The sequence below is a fragment of the Panthera onca genome, chromosome B1 (genome assembly GCF_046562875.1).
Source record: "Panthera onca isolate mPanOnc1 chromosome B1, mPanOnc1 haplotype 2, whole genome shotgun sequence".
NCBI lineage: Eukaryota > Metazoa > Chordata > Mammalia > Carnivora > Felidae > Panthera > Panthera onca.
Window position 1 is genome coordinate 198,264,014 of NC_138342.1, and position 26,900 is coordinate 198,290,913.

Genomic DNA, 26,900 nt, shown 5'->3' on the forward strand with positions numbered 1-26,900 from the left:
ATTACACTGTAAACAGCACACGGATATAGGTGGACTGACGTAGCCGGAGACGAGGTTTTCGGATACGCAGCTTTCCCTCCTGCTCATTGCAATCTTGGTTAAACCTCAAGCCCTTCTGGAAAAAGTGTGAGGGCAGAGATGAATTTGAGGGCGAGACGCAGAGGAAGATGCCAGTTAACATACCCTGTGAAATTTCAAAAAGACCAATTAACGCCTCCAATCCAACGCCATCCACACAAACGCACTCTGACTAGTGGTTAACAGGGCTGTCCTTCAGCGGCCCCCGGAGGCCGTGACCAGTTTAACCGTCTCGTGACCAGCCTACCTGCAGTCACATCGACCACGAAGTACCCTCCAGGGCCCCTTACCAAGTCTGGGCAACGGCAGAGAAACGCTGCTGCCCCTATGGAGAGGCCTGATCTGATTTGTGCTTGCCCACCCAGGCACCGGAAAACTCAGTACCGCCGCGCCTGGCTAGCAGCCAGGGAGGAACCGGCACGGACCCCGAGCCCCTCCCGCCCCCCGCCGTCGGTTCTGGGGCCGGAAGCCTCCCCGGCTCGGGGGGCGGGCAGGGGAAGGGGCGGGGGCCAGGAGGCGGCCCGGGCGACACGGAGGATGCACGCGGGGGCCTTGGGGCTCTCGGCCCTGCTGCAGGCGGCCGAGGAGAGCGCGCGTGAGTGCCCACCCGGCGCACCCCTCCTGCCCCCCGACCCTTCCGGACTCCCGCGCCACCCCTGCCGCGGCGGGCAGCCCACCCCGGGCCCGCGCTCAGCTCTGCGAGCAGGTGGCACCCCGCCCCCACCCCACCCCCGTCACCGTCCTAGGTGGGACCCCGCGTATGCACGCCCCCCCCCCCCCCGGAGCCTGGGCACGTGCATTCCGCCCTTCCCTCCGCAAAAGCCCTTCTGAACTCAGCGGGGGCTGCGGCGCGAGCTGTGCCATGCGCGGGCCCGATCGCGCCCCACTCTCCCGGGCCCGGGCCGGCCTGGGGGTCTCGGCGGAGGGGGAGGCATCCACGTGGCCCCGGGGGACAGGGGATCCGCCGCGGGGTGCAGGACCGGGCCAGACGCGGCCTCCTGGGAGCAGCCGGTCCCGCCACGCAAGATGGCAACACCGTTTAGCGCCTTTGCAGTTTGAACTTGTAACTCTTTCGGCGCCGCGGAGGAGGCCCCGCCCACTTCCGCCAGGCTCCGGGCAGAGGCTTCGGCCGGGAGGCGTGGGGTTTAATGGGGCCCCGGCCTCCAGACCCCAGGAGCCCCGCGCCCTTCGCAGCACGCACGCGTTTGGTGACCCCGGCCCGCTCCGGCTCTCGGCCTTCCCCTTGGGAGCGAGTTGTTGCCTCCGGGTTGGCGGGGTCTCAGCTTGAACCGCTGTCCCTGTGGGTCCCTCTGTGGCGTCCCCGCTGCGCAGTTTCAAAGGCGCCTTGGCCACACACCCGGGAGGAGCCCTAGTGAGGGCTGCTGCAAATGTCCCGGGTCCAGCGCCGCGACAAGCAGGCCTCAGACACAGGACCCCCATGTCAGTACCCACCCTCGGTGGTCCCGCAGACCTTGGTCCCTCCTTCCCTTCCAGCCAGGAACAAACTAGGGCCACAGCGTTTCTGGACCTAGGCAGGGCAGTGACTTCTCCTGAGACCCAGAGACTTTGTGCCGGAGACCCTGTTTGCCTCGGTAGGACGAGGGGTTGGGGAGCAGGAAACCCAGGGTGGTCGCAACTCCCAGACAGAGCCTGGGGGGGGAGGGGGGGGACAGGGAATAGCCGCTCTGCCCCCTCGGTCCAGACCTGCAGGGTCCTGTCTGGACCTCGGGCAATTCCACTACAGTTCACAGCATTATGTGCCCATAAATCCATCTTAAACTTTAATATTGGAAAACGCAAGCAATGATCATATAAAATGATTATAGTGAATTAGTGCATCTACTAGCCCTGGAAGCTTCAAGCACCACCACCGCACCCCCAACTTCATTGACTGACACTGCAGATCCCAACCTAGATTTGTCTAACTCTCCTCTGTTACTCTACCCTAGCATCCTCAAATATTAAAAAAAAATCCCCAAAGAGGAGGATTCGCATTTAAAAAAAAAATTTTTTTTTAATGTTTATTTTTGAAGGAGAGAGAGAGAGCATGAATGGAAGAGGGGCAGAGAGCAAGGAAGACACAGAATCCCAAGCAGACTCCAGGCTCTGAGCTGTCAAGAGCCCCAGGTGTGGCTTGAACTCATGAGCAGTGAGATCATGACTGAGTCAAAGATGCTTAACGACTGAGCCACCCAGGTGCCCTGAGGATTAGCACTTTTTAATGCACATAGTAGGGGCAAGTATTTGGTGTGTGCTGTCCTATGCAACCCAACAGCCCCTCTGTATGACCATGTGTCTGATCTCTTGGGTCCGCTGGAACTTCCTGGTGCCCTCACTCCACCTTACGCCTGTCCGGAACTCTGGCAGGCTCTGCCGGCTCCTGGGCTGGGCCGAGTGGAGAGCCCTTTGAGTTTTGGGGATGCAGGGTTGGCTGTCATTCGTTCTTCCTCCAGGCTTCCATTCACCCTCGTCTTTCCTCTTTCGTCTGCAGGCCTCTGCTCCGTGGTTTACTACTTCATCACGGGACAGCCCCTCTGGGGGTGGCTGGCCCTTTCTGTGCTGCTGCCTGGCTTCTTGGTCCAGGGCCTGAGCTATCTGTGGTTCCGAGCAGATGGACATCAAGGTCATTGCTTGTTGGTCATGCTACACCTCCTTCAGCTTGGCGTGTGGAAGCGGTAAGAACAGGCAGCCTCCTTTCACCTCTGGAGCCTGATTTCATACATGCAGCAGGAGCGGACATTTTCTGTCCTTAGGGTCGTAAAAGTTCAGGGCTGGGAAAATGCTCAAGGCCACCGCTTTGAACCCTTGCTCTGATACGGGCATCCCCTCTTCCAGCTGGCCCTTCCTTGAGCATCTCTATCATCAGACGGCTCCTTCCAGAAGCAGCTGTGACTCTTTGAAAGCTTTTTCTTTGCTTTGGCTGAATTCTGTCTTGCTCTTGTTTCCATTTGTTGGTCAAGGCTTTGGAGCCATAGAAAGTGACTGGCTTCAGGAAGTTGCATTTAAGCCCCTACTACCTTAGGTGAGGAAGGTGATGTAGATTTAACCACAGACTAGGAAGTAGGACTGGCCTTGTTACGTTTGCATCAAGGCTTCATTTCAGGATGAAGCCATTTGGGAGCTAGTTTTTTGTTTTTGTTTTTTCCCACACAAAAAAGCAGCCTCAAAGGACCTAGTTAGTGCCCAATAGCCTTACCTGTGGTTCACCTCTGCAGGTAAGATACTGTTTTCCCTGGGAGTACCTTGATACCTGGAGGGTCAGGAGAGATCTGGCAGGGAGTTTAGGTAAATGGCAAATTTCAGCTCTTAGCCACCTCATAATCCCATAGCTGCCAGGAATTTTTTTAAAAACGGGAGATGGGGGGCGCCTGGGTGGCTCAGTCGGTTAAGCGTCTGACTTCAGCTCAGGTCACGATCTCGCGGTCCGTGAATTCGAGCCCCGCGTCGGGCTCTGGGCTGATGGCTCAGAGCCTAGAGCCTGCTTCTGATTCTGTGTCTCCCTCTCTCTCTCTGCCCCTCCCCCATTCATGCTCTGTCTCTGTCTCAAAAAAAATAAATGTTTAAAAAAAAAAAAAACGGGAGATGGGGCTCCTGGGTGGTTCAGAAGGTTAAGCACCTGACTCTTGATCTCAGCTCAGGTTATGATCTCATGGTTCGTGGGTTCAAGCCCAGCATCGGGGTCTATGCTGACAGCATGGATTCTGTCTTTCCCTCTCTCTGCCCCTTCCTCTCTCTCCTTCTCTCTCTCAAAATAAATAAACTTTTTTAAAAAGAGAGAAAAGTTCGGGGATCATACCAGTGAAGCCATGCAGCTCAAGTGTTCATTAAGTTATAGACGCCAAGGATTGGAAGGGTGTTCAGGAAGTCAGTGCAAGTTTGAGATCTTGGGCTGTGCTTCTGGAGGCTGTGGGTGGTTTATGCCTTCAGCCTTCCCCCAAGGATTTCTCTGGAGGAGCTGAAATAAGTTTTCTGATTTCTCTGCTGAGTCTGAAGAGGGAATGATTCCTCATATGGAATCAGTCTCAGAAAGGAATGACTCCTTTCCACCCAGTGCAGAATCTCGAATAGGACGTAGCGGGTGCTTCCAGTAAGGACATTAAGCAACTGCCCCAAATTTCACTGGGCCACTCACAGCTGGAGCCCTCCGTCTCTGAAGGCACCAAAAGCACATTTGCGACCACAGCAGTTTTGCCCAAAGCTGGGCCTTTGTGTTCAAGGCCTTTGTGCTGGGCACCAGCCACCATAGTGGGTATTTTCAGCGCCTTCCCTCAACCCAGCCTGGTAGGAAACCCATTAAGGGCTGCGGTGCCCTGTAGGTCCTCACGTATGTGACCTTGAGGTTAGATAACCGAAGATTTGATAATTCAAAAGGAGAGTTCAGTGAATGCCAGTCACTTGAGAGAAGCTTCCAGAATAATTGCCCGATAAATCTGCTTTCTGAGGCTGTGTGGGGACCCTTGGGCCCATCCGATCCAGTGCTTTCTTCAGGGATGGGTCTGGGTCAGGCCCACGACACATCCATATTCATGCTGCTGGTGTCGCCTGTGATTCCGGATTCTTTTCTCCCCCATGCTCCCTCAACATTTCGTAAGTGGTGCTAAGAGTTTCTGGTACACACTAGTGTTTTTAAACACTAAAACAGATAAGGGAAAAGAGTCATGAAAGTGAGACCTCAGGAGAGACAACTTGTCATCTGTATCTCTTTTTATTTTAAAAAAGTAAGTTTAAAGGGAATTTTTAAAAACCCACATAATTTACAAGGACAAAATAAAAAGACATGAGAAAAGCCAGGAAGAGGAACGATAATGCTAGAAAACAGGACAGAGTGAGAACGGACAGTTGTTCACGGTGAGCCACAAATTTGACTCCCTGTCTTATAAACAACCCGTGCAAGCAGAAGCTATGATGTTTGCCGTGTTTCCGAGATCCAAACACAAACAGAAATCCACCTCCATAGAAGAAAGCTTCGAAAGTAGAAGTAGAAAGCAGCCATTCTGCATCTCATCCTGGATGGGCCAGTTGGGTTTCCAGAGAGAAAGCTGGGTGAGGTGGGGTCCTTATTCTAAGTCTACCCTAAATTTTGCAAGACTGTCTTAAAGCCTGCGAAGAAGCCTTTCAAGAAAAAGTGCAGTTTTCTGAAGCACCTGTAGGGGGAGCCAAAACAATTGCATTTGGCACAATCCTGACTGGCCTTTAAGAATGGATCACACTTTAAGTGACTTTATAACCTAATGCAGAAGAATCTGCTAAGAACAGGAAAACTAAGAAAACACAAACCTCTTGAAGCAAAGTAGCTTATGAAAAATACAAGAGCTTAAAACATATATGTATTTTTTTTATTCCAAATGATATATACTATATTGATGGGAAGTCTGATTCTATTCAAGTGACCTGACATTTGTGACCCTTTGTTTAAACAAAATCAGCCACTTTTCTCCATTTAGCTTTTACATTTTCACTATAATGATACATGTTGCAGACATCTTTTTTAAAAAATGTTTAAGCCTGTGAATCCATTTGGAACCTCAGCATGAAACAATGGAGGACTATGTAACTCATCCCAACCTTAGGACCTGTCCTGGCTTAGAAATTTTTCTTTAGCGGAAGCTACAAGTTCTTAAAAGGGAAGTTGAGGTGAATTTTAAGGTTACATATATTTAAAAGTATGTAAAATACAGCCATGCTCAACCTCCCTCGTCATCAGGGAAATGGGAATCAAAACCACCATGAGGTACCGCATCACACCTGTCACGATGGCTAAAATTAACACAAGAAACAACACGTGTCAGCGAGGATGTGGAGAAAGGAGAACCCTTTTGCGCTGCTGGTGGGAACGCAGACCAGTGCGGCCACTCTGGAGAACAGGATGGATTTTCCTCAACAAGTTCAACAGGATTACCGTGTGATCCAGCAATTGTACTTCTGGGTATTTCCCTAGGAAATTGAACTCCAAGGAGTTGAAAGCAAGGTCTGGAAAAGATATTTGCATGCCCGTGTTCATAGCAACATTATTCGCAATTGCTAAAACAGGAAGGACCACCAAGCAAAGCAAGTCAGCAGATGAATGGATGAGCGGAATGTGGTTTACACACCTGATGGAGTATTATTTAGTCCCTAAAAAGAAGGAAATTCTTCAGTGCTACAACATGGATGGGTCTTGAGGACTTTATGCTAAGTAAAATCAGGCAGTCCTCAAAGGGTAAATAGTGTGTAATCTACTTATATGAGGCATGTAGAGTAGTCAATCTCATAGAGACGGAAAGTCGAATGGTGTTGCCAGGGGCCGGGGGAGAGGAGGGCATGGGGAGGTTAGTGTTTAATGGGTGCAGAGTGTCCGTTTTACAAGATAAAAAGGTTCTGAGGGTGGATGGTGGTGATGGTTGCTCAGCATTATGAATTACTACAAATTATTAATGATCTATCAAATTATAGTGTTAAATTCTATTACTTTAATCATTTAAAAAAACTTTTTAATGTTTATTTTTGAGAGAGAGAGAATGAAAGCAGGGGAGGGGCAGAGAGAATGGGGGAGACAGAGGATCCAAAGTGGTCTCTGTGCTGACAGGAGAGAGCCAGATGCGGGGCTTGAACTCGCGAACCGTGAGGTCATGACCCGAGCCAAAGTCAGACACTTAACCGACTGAGCCACCCAGGCACCTCATATATTAATTATTAATACCACTGAACTGTACAGTTAAAATGGTTAAGATGGCAAGTTTTATGTGTATTTTACCCCAATTTAAAAACAGATTTAAAAGAAATATAGCCATAGCCATGACCTCAAGCTGCTCGCTATCTCAGGTTTAACATCGCCAAAAAGTGTGAAAGTGGAGAGAAGTGTGCGTACTCTTCGAGCTTGTAGGCCTGTGACAGACTATTCTGGATGAGGTAGATATGTATGACTTTCTACTTAAGCTGTTAGTGAGGACAGAGCACAGCTTGCTGGGAAACTTCATTCCCAAGGCCTGCGTTAGCTGAACTACTACTGTCTTTCCAAAGGTCAGTTTAAAGCGTTTGTTCCTGACGCAACTAGAAATCTCACACCATCACCAACGCAGCTCGACCCGCCCAGTATACATTTGTTCACACTCGGTGACGTGTGTGACGAAAGGGTCTAGACACCCATGATTGAGATGGGGTCTCTGAGGCCTGGCTGGGGACACAACCGAAAGCCGGGAACTCAGAAGAACAGAGAGAAGGTGTTCGCAGCCCTGGGGGACAGCCTGGGGGAGGCTCCCGTGGTAGCAGTGGCTGTCGGCCGGTTGGGCACCAGCCACGGATCGTCACCGGAAACTCCTTAAAAACCCAGTCGTCCATCTGTGCCTGGACCCACATCACAGCACAACAGACTGTCTGTGATTCTCCAAACGCACCTGTTTAACCAGAAAATCTGAGCCTGGAGCCCAGCAACTGTACTGAAACAGGCTTCCAGGTGACTAGAGCTCAAGTTTGAGAACCGGGTGCTGGCGAGGGAGCCCTAGTGTCAGGGCCGAGGAGGTGGCCGACCCAATCTGCCTGGACGCGGAGGCCTGGCCCACCCAGCAGACAGCTTCCAAGGCACATGGAGAGGCAGAAGGGCTCGCTCAGATGCTGTGCTTGGTCAACTAGCACTTTGCCATAATGTGAGCACAGGCAAGAATTTTCTAGATGGGAGACCGATTGGGCTGGGTCCCGCAGGGACTTGTCACTAGGGAAGGAATTTGGGTTCTACCCTCCAGGCGTCTGAGACCCATTGGAAAGGTGTAAGCAAAGGACACACACGGTCAAATGAGGCACTTAGGGAGATGGCTGTGGGGACAGTAAAGGCAAAGGGACATGCTGGGGAGAGACCAAAGGCTGGCAGGCTGCGGGAAATCCGGGCAAGAGCGAGGGGGACCCAGATGGAGGCATCAACCCCAGGGACGGAATGTGACGGGAGCTACTGACCAGTCCTCTTCCTGCCCACGGCCGCCCCCACCTGGCCTCAGCTCTGACCCTGGGCATCCCCGACGGCTTTCCAGTGATCTCGGTCTGACTTCCAGACTCTGTGATGGCATCCAGATCCCCGTTCAGAACACCAGGTGGACTGCATTCCCCCTGGCTGCTCTTTATTTCTTAGAAACGAAACCCAAAACCTCAGCTAGACCCGAAGAGGCTCCTGCTGGCCAGCGCCTGCCTCACTGCTCCCGTCATGCAGCCGCCCTTTCACGGGCCCTCTTCGGCCCACCAGCCCACAAACGCTCTCTTCGACCCCGCTCCCCGGCTGCTTGTCCAAGGTGCGTGCACCGCTCCTTTCCTGAGAGCCCTCTCTGACCACGTCCCCGGTCCCTGGACTGGTTCCAACACGATCCGCCATTCACACTGCTCATTTCCACATGATTTTCTTCCGGCTTAAACGTTCCAGGTGCACGTGGTTTCTTTCCCCGGCTGAGCCTTGGGCTTCTAGAGAACATCTTTCCTTTCCTTTTGTGCCTCCTGTTAGCTCCAGCAGGTGGTGAAAGCCCAATGAAAATGCTCCTTGAACTAGTGAAGGCTTCGGGGACACATGATTCAGGACTGAAAGGGAAGCTATAATCCCCTGATGTTTACAGTTGTGGCTTTCTTTGTTGTTGTTTTTCTTACCATTATGTTCCTGTCAGAGGTCACAGCTTCAAAGGCGCAGTAAGAAATCAGTCTGATCCAGGATTCCCAATCGTGAAAAAGGAAAACTTTTCCTTAAGCATCTCTCCTGGGCCCTCGGGACCGTGAATAAGGCTGTTTCAAAGAGGACCCCCATCGGCCCTGACCGTGGACATGTTGGCCAGAGATGACAGGGAGGCTTGTGGCCTGCGGCCAGCGCCCCAGGGAGCTCCTTGGAGAGGAGCTTTTCAGGTGATGTGAAGGTGTGTCGTGCTCTGAGCTAGGAGCAGGTAAATTGAAATGACTTCTGGTTTTTCTTAACTCGGACAAGACAGGCTCGCGTCCCTCTAGAGTTGGTGGACACCTGCTACAGTCAGGTGTAGTGATCTCCCTTGTTCCTGCTCATGAAGGAGGGACACTCGTGCACGGGGGAGACCCTTGTGTGGAAGCCCAAAGTCCACGGTGCCCGGTGGTAAAGGATGGTGATCCATATCAGCTTGCAGACAGCTTTCCTAACAGGGCAGTATCAGCAGAGGTTTCTGGGATGGGTTTATGGAAAACAGGAACGGGAGCATTTCCTAATTTCTTTTGTGTTGGTTGCTTTTCGTGCACCGTAGGAAGGTCGGCCAGCCTGGGGGAGCCAGTGTGTCCCCAGGGCCTGTGACCGTGGAGTCTTGCGGACCGCTGGGGACTGGCCTCCCCTTCCTGCTGTCCTCTGGGCCAGGCCCGACTCCTTGGACCAGGCAGTTGGCGGTCGGAGGTCTCCAGACCCGCAGCGTCCTGTTAGCTTTGTGCACTTGATGTTGGCCGCTGTGCAGTCCTTTCGAAAGCCTGCCCTCCTTGCTTCCTGCTTCTATCCTCCCAGCCTGGCCTGCTTTCTCCTTCTCGTGCAGGCCTCTCAGTGGGAACGGTCCCCAGGGTTCTGTCCTTGGGCCACTGCTGTCTGTGTGCCTCTGTGTGCCGTGTCCCCGTCCTCAGATGCCTCCCGTCTGAGGACGGCATATCCTCCCGGCCCGTCAGGCGTCCCCCCGGAAACTTTGGCTTGTTTCTGTCCGGAGCACGCCGTGCGGCAGCTCCCTTGTCCGTCACCAGGTCCCCGGCCACCCCCCAGATCTCCTCCATCTGCTCCCTGCTTCCCACCCCCCGTTCTCTGTTCTCACTCAAGCCTGCAGCTGTTATTGCTGGGACTAGTAGACGAGCCGTCTTCCTGATCTTTCTTTCTGCAGCTCACACGACACCTACACACGTACAAGGGCCTGGAAGGGTGGCTTACAACAGACACCTGTTTCTCAGTCCCGAAGGCTGCAAACCCAAGATCACGTTGTCCGCACATTTGGCTCGTGGTGAGGGCCGGCTTCCTGGCTCGCGGTCGTCTTGCTGTGTGTGCTCACGTGGCCTGGCCCCGGTGCATGTGAGCAGAGGCTCAGAGAGTGGTCGCTGTTCCTCTTCTCGTGAGGGCACTCCTCCCATCATGGAGGCCACCTCAGCGCCTCGTCGAAAACTAATTACCTCCTGGAGGCCCCGCCTCCTAAAACCATCACACTGGGGACTAGAACTTCAGCCTAGGGATTCTGGAAGGACAGAGACATTCAGTCCATCACATACACACAGGAACACGGTCAGCCATACCCCAAACACCACACACACAGGTCTGCCAAGTCCTTTTTCCAGGGCAAAATCCAAACCCCATCACCTGAAATTCAGGGCCTGAGCTACCTTGCAGGGCCACCAGAGCCCCACCTTCCCGTCACCTTCCAGGCATCTCTCTTGCCCAGTCCCCAGCGAAGCACCCCTCCCCCCCCACCGTCCTTCCTTATTCAGCTCTGTGCCTGTCTCAGTTTCAGAGGCGCACAAAGTTCCACGTTCTGTGAGGACGAGGACGAGAGTTCTCTCATTTCTTTACGCTCTAAAGCAAGGACAGCATGGTGTCTTGCAATATGCATTTGTTGGGTGAATTAATTCCCATCCCAGCAGGTCCTGGGGTGGAAGACGCAGGCCGGGGTTAGCTCCACGCCTCGCAGGGCTCTGAGCGGTCCCCAGCCAGCCTGTCGGGTCCAGGCTCCCGTCATGCCACCCCCGCCCTCCCGGCCACCCGTGAAGAGCAATCACCCACTGTGGCACCTGAGTGAGACCTGCCCGCTTCAGCGTGGTGTTCTCTAGAATGCCGCATGGGAGGGGCGCCTCCGTGGCTCAGTCGGTCAAGAGTCCGACTCAGGATTTTGGCTGAGGTCATCATGTCACGGTTTGTGAGTTCAAGCCCCGCGTCGGGCTCTGTTATGACGGTGCGGAACCTGCTTGGATTCTGTCTCCCTCTCTCCCTGCCCCTCCCCTGCTCATGCTCACTCGCTGTCTCTCAAAAAAATATACACATGTATTAAAACAGAATTTAGGATGCTGTATATGATAGGCCAGAAAAGGGGGTGAGGCATCCTGTTAAAGCTGTCACAGTCTGACTCTGCACCCCGAGCCCTTGCTCATCCTTAGGCACTGGGACGCCGCGTCCACTGCTCTACAGAAGGAGCAGGAAGCCTCCAGCCGAGGCCAGCTGCTGCTGCAGGAGGCCGACCTGTCCGCCCTCCGCCTCCTGGAAGCCCTCCTGCAGACCGGGCCCCACCTGCTCCTCCAGACGCATGTTTTCCTCGCCTCGGACTTCACAGATGTTGTGCCAGGTGAGACACGTCCAACCCCGAGCGCAGACCCCCCGACTTCCCCAAGGGAGTTACAACGGACGCCTTACTTAGAAAAAACTTTCAACCCAAGATCGGCCCCTGCTTGGGAGGATTAGGGCCGCCCATGCTCCCTGGCATGAGATGGCAGCTAAAACAGGTGTCTGTTTGAGGTTGGCTTCCTTCATGGGGTCAGTCCACAAGGCAGAAATTGCGCAAAGTCACATGACCCACACGTGCCTTGGGAAGGGACCACACGCTGCTCCTCAGGGGCATCAGTGCCTCAGCGTCTCCCGTGTCCTCAGGCCCTGGCCTAGCTTGACACAGCCAGAGGCCTAACCGTCCAAGAACAAGTCTGGCCCACGAAACGTCACCAGTGTCACCAGTCAACGTTTCCTGTGGCGTCGGCTCTCTCTCTCTCTCTTTTTCTCCTGGTCACTTCTTGATTCTCTGCCAGCCGCCTCCTCCTCCTCCCTCCTTGCCGAGCGCCCACATTTGTGTGTGCTTACACGAAGTACCTAAAACTCAAGACTGTGCCGTCCTTCCGTCCATCTTTATCGTGGAGCCTGGCACGATTTGTGTTCTGGCTTTATTTCTCTGACTAACCCTCCACATGAAGGAACACTGGCTACAAGAAAACACTCCCCACACGTGTCGCGCACACCTGTCACGCTGCCAAAAGCTGGGACCAGAGAGAGTTTGCCCAGCAAAGTACGTTTGGGATGGAGCTCCCTGCTCAGGAATTCTCCTACAGCTGCTTCGTTACCAACAGAGCTCGGACGGAGGGCTGCAAGGATCAGTGGCCCGGGCTCTTTTCTTAAAGGGCTTAGAAAGGAAGGGCCCCGCTCGCTTGCCAGGAAAGAGCACGCACTGGGCTGTGCAGAGGAACCAGAGGAACCGCCTCCCGCGCGTCCTCATTTCTTCCTGGGCGTGTGTGCTCGTGTCTGTGCAGAGTTGTCGCGCTCCCCGCCCATCCGGGTGCTGGGTTCGGGATGCCCCGTGAGCAGCCGGGCTGTATGGGGACGTGAGACGGCCCACAAATACTGTTGTTGTCCGCTTGCCTTCCAGGCGTGAGCGCCCTGTGCTCCTGGTCCGCGCTGTCCTGGGCCCTGGTGTGCTATGCCTGCTTCATGGGCTTCGTGAAGCCGGGCCACGTCTTCACACCGTGGGCCGCCCTGCTCTGCCAGCAGCTCTGGAGGATGGGCATGGTGGGAGCCCGCGTCCTGAGTCTGGTTCTCTTCTTCGGAGCGCACCGCGTCTGGGTTTTAGTGTTTGGAGGTAAGCAGGGCGAGTGCTGTGGCTGGCTGTTGCTGTGTGTAACAGACCACCCCAGAACATAATGCCTTTTGGTTTTTAAAATTTTTTTTGGATGCATTTTATTTTATCCCCCACCATTTATTTATTTATTTTTATTTATTTATTTTTTAATTTAAATCCAAGTTAGTTAACACGTAGTGTAATAATGATTTCAGGAATAGAATTTCGTGATTCATCACTGACATATAAAGAACTTAATGCCTTAAAGTAACCATTCACGACCATCATCCCTGGTTCTGGGGGACCCCGCTGGGCACCTGGGGGGTTCTTGCTCACGGGGGGGGGGGCCTCAGGTGGGTGCTGTAGGATTCATAAGGAGGCTCCACTGGGCTGGCCGCACAGACGGTGGTCTCGCTCCCACGGTGGGTGCCCGCATGCCCTTTCTCTCCAGCAGAGCGGCCTGGGCTGTGGACAGGGTGGTGGGGGTTCCAAGAGAAAGCAGTGGGAAGCTGCCGGTCCCCCTAAGACCGGCCGAGCGCTGGATCAGCACGGCTTCTGCCGTATTCTGCCCGTCAAAGTAGTCATGGCCAGCCTAGAGTCAAGAGCACGGAGGAGTAGACTCCACCCCCTGTGAGGGTACGGGGAGGGGGCTGCATATGGCGCTTCTCTCTGGAGACACGCTCCCGTGGCTTAGATAGCCCAGCCCTCAGCCCGGCCAGCTCCAGACCACAGCTGCAGCCGCTGTGAGAGCTCCTTGAAAGACCATGTCCTGTATCACGCCTGAGATCTTTTCTGTAGAAAAACAGGAGGGAGGCGTAGGGTCCCGCTTGTCCCGACCTAACACAAAAATGTACAGTGCCCAGCTTCTGACAGCCCTCCGTTTCTTCTGAATGCTGATTTTGGACATCTTCTCTGTTTCAAATAGGGCATCTCCACTGAGCCCACCTGTCACCCCCCGCTCTCAGTCTAGGTGCGTGAATGTGAGAGTGACGATGGGGTCTGCCTGACCCTGCGGGAGCCCTGCGGGGGTCTCGGTGTCCCCACCAAGCAGAGGTATCTCTTCTGGCCATCAGGCAATGCACTCTGTAAGAAGGAACAGTGTACTCATGTTTTAAGAGAACAGGAGACACTGACAGATATTTACACTGAAGCCTGGAACAAACATTAACACCTGTTGGCAGGAAGGAGAAATTTTTGAAAGAAATTGTGCTGCTAAAGAGAGATGAGCTTTTTTATTCATTTTTTTTAAAACAAATTCAGCTCAAACTTCAGTAAGATATTATTCATCTTAAAATAGGGGAATAAAAATTATAGCTGGACCACATACAGATCTTTCCTTTGGATGCAGATGTTTTCAGCTCTTGAACTAGTAATTTAAACAATAGTGAGCCAGGGGTGCCTGGGTACCTCATCAGTTGGTTAAGCAGCCAACTATGGCTCAGGCCATGATCTCACAGTTCCTGAGTTCAAGCCCCCATCAGGTGAGCACGAGACCCGCTTCTGTCTCTCTCTCCCTCTCTCTCTGCCTCTCGCTCACTTGCACCCTCTCTCAAAAAAAAAAAAATAGTGAGCCATGAGGTTCATAACAGCCTCCTTAGGCACCTCCTGGAACTGGAAGAGAGTCAGTACATAGTGTTTGGGAAGTGTCCTTGAAGGTAGCCTTTTGTGTGCTTGTCCCCAAATTAGTTCAACTACCTTTTATGAGGATCAGATGAGATACTGTGGGCAAAGAGAAAAGCTGCTGGTTTTCTGTGCCCTGTGAATCTCTCCTGGGTTTTGATCTCTCCTCTGGGATGCTGAGTCAGGTGTGGTCAGGACAGAGAGGACGGCTCTGAGCCCCGGGTCTCCATGTCCGTGCCCCTCCCCCTCCCCAGGTCCCCTCCGGGACCCTGACTTCCATGGCCTGCCTCCCTCCAGGTGCCCACTGGCTGGTGATGACCTTCTGGCTTGTGGCACAGCAGAGTGACATCATCGACAGCACCTGCCATTGGAGACTATTCAACCTGCTCGTGGGGGCCGCGTACATCCTCTGCTACCTCAACTTCTGGGACAGCCCTTCCAGAAACCGGATGGCCATGTTCTATACGGCAAGTGGGGCAATGATGGCTTTCTTTACTGCTAATGTTACAAATTTCATATGTATAGAGTGCACGCGGGTATAAGTGTGTGCATGCAGGCATGTGTGTACTTGTGCATGCATATCTATTGAAGGAGGAATAGCTTGATCTTAGGAAAAATTCTAAAAGGAATCACTGTCGTGACAGTGACAGGCTCTATAAATCGCAATCCGACCTCCAGTTTTTCCTACATGGTTAATGTAGTAAGAACTGTGTTTTTTGGACACTGTCTACATCTGATAACTATAATCACAGCTCACCTATGTCAATGTCATATACACAGCGTCCTAGTAGCTCTGTCATTACTGAGTTCCAGGCGTGTCCTTAGGACAGTGGGAAAACCACGAAGGTGAGAGAATGCCTGTCATTGGGCCGCTTCTAGCCCAGTAGGGAGGATGGGCTCCGTTCCCAAATAACTGAACGACAAGGCAGAACGTGGGTAAATCCTGGAAGACCAGCGGTCTGAACTCACGAGTATGGTGGGGATCACTTCCTGTCGGATGAGCAGAGGCGCCCTTTCTAGAAGGTGGAAGTTTAGCTGCATTGCAAAGAGCAACAGAGAGAAAATGCGGCCAGCACCTCAGAGCACCGGTTTTGGAATCAGGCACTTTCTGTGGGACCGTGGTTCGCCATTTACTGTCACCAACCCACTTGGCCAAGGATTGAAACGCCCTGAGTCTGTTTTTCCATCGCACATTAGGAGCAAGGTCTCTCAGCGTGGCTGTGATAATTTTATAAGATCCACCCACTTCTCAGGGCCTCCAGTGAAGATGAAACACATAACCTGGCACCGAATAACCAACACGTCGTGGCCATTATTGATGATAGAAAGGGGAAGAGACTTTCAGGGGAGCGGACCCTCTAGGACGGAGCTGTGAGCAGATGGAAGGTGTCCAGGAGACAGCGGTGGTGTGGTCACCTCCTGCTTTTAGGGGAGCCCCGAACGGCTTATCAGCCCTGCAGGCTACGGGGTCCACAGACGGTGAGGATGCGTGGTGCTGGACAAGTTATAGAGCCGCTCCAGGCCTCGACCTCCCCGTCTGAGAACCAGGAATAACGGTACCCATGTCGCTGTGCGGGAAGAGGGCGGGTGTGGCCGATAAGCTGGAAGCATCCAGAGAGAGGTCACTTCCGTGGCTGTGTCACAGTCACACCTTTGCCAGCCTAGCCCCTGGAGTCTGAGAGGCTGCTATGTAAGGAAGGGAAAGGAAAACTCGGTCCTTCCCAGCCCACTTACTTACTCTGTCACTGGGCCCGCGGGCAAGGGCAATTAAGCGGGAAAGACAGAAGGTGGACAGTCCTGAGGTGCACATGTATTTATCGTCCAGCCCTCTTGCTCTGCCTCACAGACCTCTGCAGGCTTATCACAGCTAGGGACTCCACCCACGGAGGTGACCAGGCACGTCCAGGGCCACAGGCTGGCCAGCGAGGTTGCCCAGGCTGCGCCCTGATCCCTGGGCGTCTGGTCCCAGCCTCCTGCCAACACCCCTCAAATGTCAGGCCTGCCATCTGTCCTTTCTTGGACCGCCTTCCCCAACAGGCGCCTTCCTGGGAAAGAGACACGGGTCCTGACCCCCACAGAATGTCACTCCTTTGGGGTAAAGTGCAGTGTCGGCAAACAGAATGTTAATGCTGCCTCCTCGTCTGTTGTTGTTATTCCAAAAGCCAAAACAGTACAGAGTACTTGGAAGTCCACTTGCTAAGGGGGGTGGGCCTGGGGGCTTGGGGTAGCTCTGGTTTTCAGTGGCTAATGGCTTTGCTTAAATCATGGAAAGCTTTCTCCAAGGTCAAAGCAGGAACTTCTACAATTCTTCTCTCATTGATTCGCTCAACAAGAGTACGAAGCATTTGTCATCTTGTAGGTTCTGTGCCACGATGTGTTCCTGTCCCCCTGTGACCTCCTGTTCTCATCTTCCAACCCTGGGAATCGTAACGGAATCCTTAGGAATAGCTAACGGTTCGGGCAGGATCATCCTGCACCAGCCGCTGTTCTAAGCTCATTAACTGTCTTTATTTCTCACAACGCCGCATGAACCGAAACCCATTTTACAGATGCAGAAACTGAGGCATAGAATGGCCAGGCATCTAGTCAGACAGAGGCAGGATTCAAATCCACCTGGTCTGCTGCTACAAGGCCAGCTGTGGCCGGGCAGGACAGCCAGGAGCGTTTGAGCTGGAAAGGCCTCGGGCCTCTGTGCGACCCCTTCTCAGCCTGGGCGATTGTCACAGGCGCTCAGGGAGCCTCTTCGAGGTCGATTCCCAGGTGCCTTGTCAGCGATTCCAGCCAACAGGTGTGAGCGGGGCCCTGGAATCAGCGTTTGAGAAGCCGCATCACGTGGTGCTGATGTTCGGTGACATCGAGAACCATTCACCTTAACTTCTCCCTCACAAGGTGGAAGCCGGCCCCTGCGTGACATGTGACGGGGAAGCCAGGTTTGCCCTGGTTCACGTGTCATCGATTCGCTCACCTGAGCCTGCACACGCGGCTTCCTCCGTGCGCCAGAAATGGATTCAGATGCCGGGGTGTGCAAAAGTCGACTCTCAGCGGCCAGAGACAGACCCGTGAATGCAACCACGGGGGCCAGAGAAATGACGTTACCAGACCCCCTCAGGAGCACAGAGGCGGAGAGAGGAATGCCAGAGAAGGCTGTACAAGAGGTGACCTTCGAGCCGGGTCTCGGGAGATGAACGTGGCCTGAAGAAAAGGCAACGAGGGCTCAGGAGCATTTGAGGCAAATGCGACAGAAGCAAAATAAAGAGTGTCAGGGACATACGTGTGGTGGTGTGGAAGATACTAGTTAATGCAGCGAGGGGCGCCTGGGGGGCTCCGTCGGTTAAGCGTCCGACTCTGGCTCAGGTCATGATCTCACTGTTGTGAGTTCGAGCCCCGCGTCGGGCTCTGTGGGGACAGCTCGGAGCCTGGAGCCTGCTTTGGATTCTGTGTCTCCCTCTCTCTCTGCGCCTCCCCTGCTCGTGCTCTCTCTCTCTCTCCAAAATAAATCAACATTCTTAAAAATTAAAAAGTAAATAAAGGCAACGAAAATAGAGCTAATGAAGCCCACTGCAACAGGGAAGAGGGTCCAGCATGAACCCACCTCAGTCCGTTTGTGGGGAAGTGACTGCACATTTTAAAGGGAAGATGGGGACACGGAGGGGCCGTTTGAGCAGGGTCAGGGGAAAGGAAATTTATCAAAAGTGGGAGAGAGGTGGTTAACGGGACTGTGACATCTGGTTTTCTGGTTGGCATTTATCTGGCGGAGGCGCTCACTTGTCGTATCTGGATGACTGAAAGCTGTAGTTCATGCAAGTTAGAGCGAGCCCCGCCCCGCCCCCACGCCCCCAGGGGGCCTGGAGGGTGATCTTGAATGTTCAAGGCTCAAAGAAACCGTCCTTCTGGATTGCAGACGATTTACACCTCAGAGACGCAAAGGATTTGTATGCCAAAGCTTGCTTGCTTGCTTTTTTTTTTTAATTTATTTTGAGAGAGACAGAGACAGCCTGAGCAGGGGAGGGACAGAGAAAGAGAGAGAGAGAGAGAGAGAGAGAGAGAGAATCCCAAGCAGGCTCCACACTGTCAGCTCAGAGCCTGAGGTGGGGCTTGAACTCACAAAACAGTGGGATCATGACCGGAGCCGAAAACAAGAGCCGGACGCTCAACCAACTGAGCCACCCAGGCACCCCTGCACTTACAAGCTTTATAAAGCAACAGGTCCAAGGGGGGGGGTTCAGGGGCTACCGGCCTTTCACCAGATTTCAGCTGGAACGAAGAGGAAGTCTTCCAAGCAGCATTGCTTCCTTGGGCAGAAACGGGACTACGGCCAAGGTCCTCACCCTCGGGACACAGCCTTGAGGGGCTAGGAACTGTGTTAGTGTTCGTTCAGGTCTCTCAACGTGTGTGTTGGGGAGGGCGGGGGGAGGGGAGCAGTGATGGACAGAAGCATTTGTTCTACGTGTCTGCAACTTTCATCGGCCCAGCTTGAGGCCTGGCCAAGGAGAGGGCTTAGAGATGCGGATCTGCGTCAGGTTTTGTCAAGGAGAGAGTCTATGTGAGCGGAATGGCATCGTATCAGTCAGGGTTCTCCAGAGAAACAGAACCCGGAGGACACGCAAAAACACATAAGAGGAGATTTATCATGGGGATTGGCGTACGCAATTTTGGAGGCTGAGATAGGACACGGTATGCCTTCTAGAAGCCGGAGAACCAGGAAAACGTTGTGTAATTCAGTCTGAGTCCAGAGGACCGAGCACTGGGAGCTCCCACGTCCCAGGACAGGAGGTCAGCTCAAGAAGATGGAGGGTTTACTCTTCCTCCACTTTGTCTTCTATTGGGACCCCTCCCCCCCCCCCCACAGATTGCATGGGGCCCACCTGCACTGCTGAGGGTCCTGGTCTTTACTCAATGTACTTATTCAAACGCTAACCTCTTCTGGAAACGCCCTCACGGACACACTCCGGAATACTGTTTTACTGTCCGGGCATCCAGACAGCATCCAGGCAGGCTGGCCCATCACATCTGCCATTACGGTCATTGTGGGAACCGCATGTTGGAGGGTTACTCTGGAAAGGAAACTTCGGGATGCGCTATAAACAGAATCGCCCACACTGTCAGGGAATGGGGTCTCGATGGCCCTGGGTTGAGATGGGGCTGTCTCGAGGTGTGTTGGGGGAGATGACAAGGTCTGCTCTGTAGGTGAAACAGATCGCCCGGCAGCAGTGTGGAGGAGTGATTGTGGACAGGGAACAAAGGACCCGGACAGGAAACCATAGGACCCAGATAGGTAGTGACAGGATCACAACTACGAAGGTGGCAGTGAGGATAGGCAAAACGGCAATGAATTTGAGACAGACATAAGAATTTGGCTCCACAGACCAGATAGCTGATGAGACGTGGTTAATGTAAGGAGCAGAGAGAGACAGACCCCACGGTCTGTGGACTGGGCTGGTGGGTAATGTCATTTAATGCTGCAATATGCCTGCTGGACCTTTGAAACACTGCTGCCCAGAGCCTAAAGGCCTGGGGAGAGTGGGCATTCTTAGGATTGTTAAGTAGCTCTTAATAACATTTTTAGTTCTTTCCATATTTGACTTTCCTGGAGTTAAAATGGGGCCCATGAATGAGCATGGCAAAGATTCCTAAGACTTTTGGGCCTACCAGTATTAGAATTTCTTAATTTCTTAATGCCTCCTGTATAGTATGGGAATGTATCATCTTCTAATTATGTCAAGTTTGTTTACTTATTTTAAGAAATATATTTTAATATATAAAAACTGGCAACCAAAGTTAAGAAGCCAGTCTGGATGGGGGGGTACAAAGAGCCTTCTGCAAGAGCGCCGCCATTTTGGACCGCGGAGGAAGGCTTTCCTTGCTGTTCCCTTGGGCCACAGGCCAAATTTACCTCTAAAGAGGCAAATAATTGAACAAACAATACTAACATTCTTATCAAAGTTTGTGACCTAGCGTACTGGAATTCGATGGCACTATGAGCTCTGCAGATACTTTTATTTATTGCGCGATAAAACTCAGACACACATGCACTCAGCGTGAGAACATGAAATGTATAAAACTGGGAATAAAAGCCTCCTCCCTCAGCCCACCTGACTCAGCGGAGGGAGCCACCGTGGCCACGTGGGCTATGCCCTTACCTTGCACGTGCACTTACGATTCTGCAGACATTTTAATGAGCTGCATTGAAAACAGGGAGAATTCCCCCTTTGCCAGAGAAGCTCTCTCAGACCTTGACCCTGCTTCTGTTGGGAGGGGGTGGCCCAGTCAGCCGTGGGGACCCCAGTGGACATTGAGGACAGAGGCTTCAACACTGAAGGACACTGCTGCAGAGTTTAGGGTGAGCGTCCCCGAGGCCACGTGCACCTGACTTTCGGTGCTGACTCTACCTTTCGGTCCCACAGATTATGCTGCTGGAGAACATCATCCTTTTGCTGTTGGCCACTGACTTTCTCCAGGGGGCCTCCCGGACGAGCCTGTGGACCATAGCTGGAGTCTTGTCTGGATTTCTGATTGGTAAGGCCCCACGTTGCCCTCTCGTTCCCTCCCTCCCCGCCCCCAACTTTTTTCTTTACCATAAACTGACTCCAAGGGCAGGAAGTGATGCTCAGGAGCGTGAGGTGGAGACCAAGGAGTGGAGCTCACTGTGCCTCCGGTTGTGCCCCCACCAGGGCCCCAGACACTGAATGCGGCTTCATCCGGAACCCGAGAAAATCCGGACCCACACTGTAGACTTCTATCAAAAATGACTCGTGGGCGGGGCCTCCTCCCCGGGCTTCTGGCTGGGGTCCAGCACGTGACTGCCCTCTCCTTTCCACCTCAGCCTCCCAGCATCGGGGAGCAGAGCAGGGATCCCCAACATGATGCCCCGTGCTGTATGCCAACAGGAACCCTAGGACGTGGGTGCTGAGTTACCCTCAATTCAGAGCTGAGCAGCGTGGCACAGAGGAAGTTAAATAATGTGCCGTAAGGTCAGATGCGGTGTAGGTGGCGGAGCTGGGACTCACACCCTACTCCCATCTGGCGTCTACACGGTGCCTGGCAGTTTCAGATCATCAGCTTGGTTTTGTGAATGAGTGTATGACTCAGATCACTCCGTGCCTGCCGCGTTAACCTGGCTTCACAGATGGCCGTGAGCTGGAAAGGGAGTTCCTGTCTGCTCTTGGGAAGTGAAAATAAAGGAGGGAGGGAGGAAAGGTGTTTTCATTCTCAGCGTGGTGACCCAGGGCACAGTGACTGGGGAGCTGGGGACAAGGGTCAGCCCCGGGGCTCAGACGGAGACACCTGCCGATCCTTCTCCCCCTCTTTCCGGAGCTGCCCGAACCCCTGACTCCCAAGTGGCCCCGGAGGGCGTCCTCAGTGGGAAGATGGTGAGTGAGCTCTAGTCAAAAGCACACAGGCTTTATAAACCGTTTTTTTTTTTTTTAATGTATGTTTATTTATTTATTTATTTTTGAGAGAGAGAGTGTGAGCAGGGGAGGGACAGAAAGCAAGGGAGACACAGATCAAGCAGGCTCCAGGCTCTGAGCTCTCAGCACAGAGCCCGACGCGGGGCTCGAACTCACAAACTGTGAGATCATGACCTGAGGCGAAGTCAGACGCTCAACCGACTGAGCCAGCCAAAGGCACACAGGCTTTAAAGCTGGTAGCGCTGGCTCACATCTTGAGCGCCCTTGACCAACATTTATTGAGCTCCTACTGTATGCCAGCCTGGGGCCGCAACCCAGAACCCTGTGCATGACATGGCCTGGCCGGAAGGCTACCCATGAAACGTGTGTACTTTGGACTTGGCTGATGAGGGGACTTACTTCCCCTTTCTGACCTTGGGTGGCTCATCATAAAAGAAGGGTGACCTCTCCCCCACCAGCATCGTGAGAACTCAGAATAGCGGGTAGAAATGGGTTCAGGGGTGCCCACGGCAGAGCCAACAGTCACCCCACGGGAATGCTGTCTCCGTTCCCCTGCAGGAGGCCCGCTTTGTTACCCCCCCACGCCTCATCCCCCAGAAGTCCTCGGGGAGAATCCACGGGACCACGTGTCAGCCCCACCTCCACCCCCAGCTCCATCACCCTGCCGTCTGCCAGCCCCTCCAGGGCTTTGACCCCCCGCTCCGGCTTCAGACTTCTTGCTGTTTATAATGAGTGCCCTGAAACCAGGCGCTTGATCTAGTACAACAGGAAACTGGAAATAACGTGGGAGGCTACTGGAATGCTCTGCTAAAGAAATTATTGCCGTCGTCAACACTTCTGATCAAAATAAATCGCACTGACAACAGTGTGATTAAGATGTTTATGCACAGAGGAAGTGTTGCTGCTGCTCATGGAAATTCCTTGATACGGGCTCCTTGATGGCTGTGGTCAGCCTTTCCTTGGGGCTTGTTTTTGAGGTTATCCTGACCACCCCCTCCTCGAGCGTTGGAGTCTGTCAGCCGGCGTGTGGATGGTTTTGCCTTCTGAGTATTTGTTCCAGTCACTTGAAAGTGAAATGAGCATTTCTACGAGACACCTCACACGCAGCACAAACACTCATAACACACTCGCGTGCCCCCCCCACCCCCCCATCTAGGGTGCCTCGAGAAAGAAGTCATAGAATCAATAGGTTATTGACTTGGCTATTAGGATTTTCAGCTTAGGAATATTTGCAGCTTACGGAAGCTGGAGCCTACTTAAATGCCCCCAAAATATCCAGATCTGATCCTCCATCAAGAGATCACGTTTGAGATCCCAATTATATTCCTCTGTCCAGAATTCCAGACTCTGGAATTCTCAAGCCGTGGGGAGGATACAGGACTTCAAAGAACATGACCTTATGTTCCTCTTTTTCTTCTTTTCTAGGCAGTATCTCGCTGGTAACTTATTACAGCCTGCTACACCCTAAGTCCACAGACATCTGGCAGGGCTTTGTGACAGAGGTCCGTGGCACCGCAGTGGTTGATAGAGCAGAGAGAGAATCTTCTCCCCGGGCCTCGGCCGCAGCTGGAGAGAGGCCAGGGAACCCAGGGGACAGTTGTGAGTTAACACATCTGGGTAGGGCCCCTAGCCCACAGTGGGGACCCCCAGAGGCTGGGCTGGAAAGCCAGATCGTTCAGGAAGATTCCTTCCTCGGTCACCATCACTGGCTGTTGGTGAAACTTGCCCTCAAAACAGGAAGTGTGTCTAAGATCAACGCAGCCTTCAGAAAAGACGGTCCTGGCTTCTTTGGTCCCCCTGAGTGGGGGCTGAGCCAACACCACAACCATCAGATGACGCCCAGGTTTTCCCAGAAGGAGCTCGCATCGTCACCCCACGACCCCCTCTCCTCAGACAAGGGCTGTGAGCCTCAAGTTGTCTGGAAAGCAGAGGCCAACCTGCTGGACACCTCAAGCTACGTCTCTTTGGCCAGCGACAATCCAGACGAAGCTCCTGGCTGGCGGTGGTCAGCTGCACCCAGGGAGGGCAGCCCCAGGGAAGGAGCCGAGGCAGTTTCTCCGCTGCAGGGCAGGGGTGCAGGTGACCAGAGAGGAGGGGCAGGACAGGAGAGCGCCACCCTGTACTTTAGTGCCACGGCCGAGGGGGCCACATCCCCACAGCGGGAAGCCGGGCAGGCGACTTTGCAGACACCCCTGTCTTGGAGGAGTTCGGAGCCCTCCCCTCGGCCGGCCACTCGGCCCTTCCCTGCCACCATGGCCAGCATTAGCCCGATCCTGGGCCCGGGCCGCACCGGCAGCTTCCGCCCCAGCACAGGCTTGCCCAGCAGAGCCCTGGGCGGCTCAGAGCATGGGGGACAGCAGGAGCCCATGGGGGACCCGAATCTTCCCACCATTGCGGGGACACGGATGGCATTACCAGAGGTGAGCCTGAGGCCCGCAGACGAGCCTTGCCTCACATCCACCCCCAAGTGTGAGCCTGCCCACGGGGACTGCGGCGGGAGGGCCCGGCCGAGGACCATGCCAAGTTTCTCCATGTGACCGCAGTCCCGGCGGGCAGGGCGACAGGCGGCCGAGTCACGCTGGTCCCTGGGCTTTGAGATTTGAGACCTGAGAATCCCAGTTCTACCTCTGCTCTCCGTGTTTCCCCCAGACCTGTTTGCACAACTGAAGCATGAACGAGCTGGACCAGATTACTGGCAAGCTCCCCGTACACACATGTGCACAGAACACACTTTCCTGTCACACTGTGGGAGCGGGGCAAGGGGCTTCCCGTCAAAATTGCCCGCTTCCTTTTACCAACGATATGATCCCGATTTTTAAATTTAATATAACCTTAGTTTTGTTGCTGTGGCTTCCAGGAAAGTCAAAGGTAAAGAAAGCCCAGGGTTCCGTTTCATTGTGAGTTCTCGTTACAGTTTGCCTCTGCTGACACGAGGGGATGATCAGTCCCTTAAAAATGTATTCTCCCTTATCACTTTACGGACCTCCATGATAAGATAATGCAAGCCCTTTCTGGAAGCAGATGAGAAAGCTGTGCTTCTCATCATCAACATAGCGGAAGAATGCAAATGTCATCCTGAGATTCCTTTGGCAGAAAAAAAAAATGCTACGTTTGTTGCTGACCCTGCAGACCCCCGCCCCACACACTGGCCAGCCAGCAGCCTGGACCTCACACTCCATTTCCTCTACCCCCACACTTTGCTCCCTCCTCCGTGCCACGGGGGACACTACCTGTGGTCTGGACTCGCCGGGCGAGAAGTGCGGCCGCTGTCCATTTCCTTCTCTATTTCTTTCTCTTCTTCCCCTAAACTGGGCTCTTTGTAGACAGACATTCACATCATTTCTGCAAGCCTTCCTTCAGAGCTGGTGTAAAAAGTGCAGGCATAGGGGCCCCTGGGGGACTCAGTCGGTTAAGCGTCTGACTCTTGCTTTCGGCTCAGGTCGTGATCTCACGGTTTGTGGGACGGAGCCCCAAGTCGGGCTCTGCACTGACAGCACAGAGCCTGCTTGGGATTCTCTCTGTCCCTCTCTCTCTGCCCCTCCCCGCTTTCTCTCTCTCTCTCTCAAAATAAAATAAACATGAAAAAAACAAGTTTAAAAATTAGAAATAAATTTTTAAGTGCATTCATAAGCCACCGAAGCAGAAGGCGGTCCCCACATGTTTGCATGTGGTCCTTTCTACCTTCACAAACACCTCTGGGTTCAGGGACAGTATTCAAGCCCCAAAGAGGAAGTGTGGTGAGCTGTCGGACCGTCAGTGACCCTGTTGCTGACTGCGTATTCCAGTGGGACGTAGCAGACGGTGGCTCAGATCTCCTGGTACAACAGGTAACGACAAGGGACCTCAGGCCACCGCCCGGCGGGAGTGTGTCCAAGAAACACCACAGCTGGACAGTAGCTCCGGCCACGCAGACAGGTGGTGCTGAGGACCATTGCAATGGGGGAAAGAGAGAAGTCTACGACTGGGCTCAGCTCCAGATGCAGCACGGGTAAGTGGGAACCGAGAGTCCAGGAGCAGGGGAGAGGTCAGTGGACGGAAATGTACTGAGGAAGCCCGAGAGGTAAGGGAAGGTTCTGACTCACGCAGCCGAACAGGCCTCCTACTGGAGGCAGGCCGGGCCGTCAGACTCCGCCTGGGGGTGGCAGGGTCTGCGGAATCTGACCATCTACATACAGAAGGTGGTCAGACATGGAGCATTTGGAGGATTCTTGCTAAAACCGGACACAGCAGAGAGAAACACGTAGGCAGGCCTAGGTGAAAGGCTGACGGGAGGCTGAGTAGGGTTTGGTCAAGGACGGTGTGCGTTGCAGCATCGGCAACTCTGCCCAGGACGATAAAAGGCGCTTTCCGAGCCAGGACGCTGGCCTCCCCCTCCCGTGCCAAGGTCTCGCCGAGGACCGGGTGCCCACGCTACCTTGGAGACGCGGTTACGAGGCACAGGGGTCTGCTTCACTGCACTTCTTGTCTTTGTGTTCGGCACAAGTGTGACACTTTCAGAGGGAAGGGCCCAAGCCCTTCAGGTCAAGAGCGTCAGGGGCCACCTGGAATTGAACCAGCTGGGCTCACGACCCCTCGCATCGAGGGGGAGTGCACCTTATGGGGGCGGCTCAGTAAGAGGTGGGAGAAGGGGCTCAGGGGACAGGGGCTTTTGTCTCCCGCCACCGTCTGCACGTGGCCTCGTCTGAGGCTAATCTTGTACAAGATCGTTGGTTTCCAGCAGAACACGTGGCCTGACCGTGGGCGCCAGACGGGCTCCCAGATGTCAGAGGCTGACCTTTTCTCACTGGAATATTAGTAGTAGCTTAACAGCTGCTTGCTAAGCTAAGCATTATATACTGGATCTGTTCTATCCACACCACTGCCTCTGTAAACGGCCATCATCCAGAACATCAAAACTCGTGTGTGTCCCTCCCATAATATTTGCTCCAAGAGCATTTATGTCTGCAGTTGCACCCGCCCGGCTGGTTTTCTGGATTTCTTCCTTCTTATCGCATGAAACCACACTGGATGCGACAAACCACATAGGATCCATAAACACCACGGACCGGACAAACACTACCTTCACTGCTGTTTCTAAAAGGCAGGGAAAGCCCGAGCCATCCAGGACCTGCTGGAAACTGGGGTGGATTCCCACGTTTCTACAGTGATTGTCAGCTGCTTGCAGTAGACTCTCTAATTCACCTGTTGGCCCTGGTGAGGCCCGGTGGGATGAGTGGGTTCCCAGCAAGCACTCGTAAACACCTGTGAAGGGGAATTGAATTTCTAGGTTTTT

The 26,900-nt window shown here is 53.6% G+C and overlaps 1 protein-coding gene across 3 annotated transcripts; it reads left to right on the top strand.

Moving 5' to 3' along the window:
* Positions 1–144: 144 nt before the first annotated feature.
* XKR5 (XK related 5) lies at positions 145–24,938 on the top strand. 3 transcript variants are annotated; one of them, XM_060652815.3, is made up of 8 exons: positions 147–673; positions 2,112–2,205; positions 2,570–2,753; positions 11,161–11,345; positions 12,411–12,620; positions 14,517–14,686; positions 20,624–20,735; positions 23,054–24,936. In XM_060652815.3, the coding sequence occupies exons 2-8, from the start codon at positions 2,130–2,132 to the stop codon at positions 24,163–24,165; spliced, it is 2,049 nt and encodes a 682-aa protein (XP_060508798.3). In that variant the 5' UTR covers positions 147–673; positions 2,112–2,129; the 3' UTR covers positions 24,166–24,936. The 3 variants fall into 3 exon arrangements, with proteins under 3 accessions (XP_060508797.3, XP_060508798.3, XP_060508799.3); XM_060652814.3 differs by lacking the exon at positions 2,112–2,205 and having other exon boundaries at positions 145–673; positions 23,054–24,938; XM_060652816.3 differs by lacking the exons at positions 147–673; positions 2,112–2,205 and adding an exon at positions 1,216–1,518.
* Positions 24,939–26,900: the final 1,962 nt, after the last annotated feature.

Excerpts from the sequence above, each read along its gene's own strand:
- XKR5 (XM_060652814.3), top strand. The coding sequence starts at position 406 with ATGGAGAGGCCTGATCTGATTTGTGCTTGCCCACCCAGGCACCGGAAA. Across the intron at positions 12,621-14,516 it reads CTGGGTTTTAGTGTTTGGAG|GTGCCCACTGGCTGGTGATG; the intron begins GTAAGCAGGGCG and ends GCCTCCCTCCAG. Across the intron at positions 14,687-20,623 it reads GGATGGCCATGTTCTATACG|ATTATGCTGCTGGAGAACAT; the intron begins GCAAGTGGGGCA and ends TCGGTCCCACAG.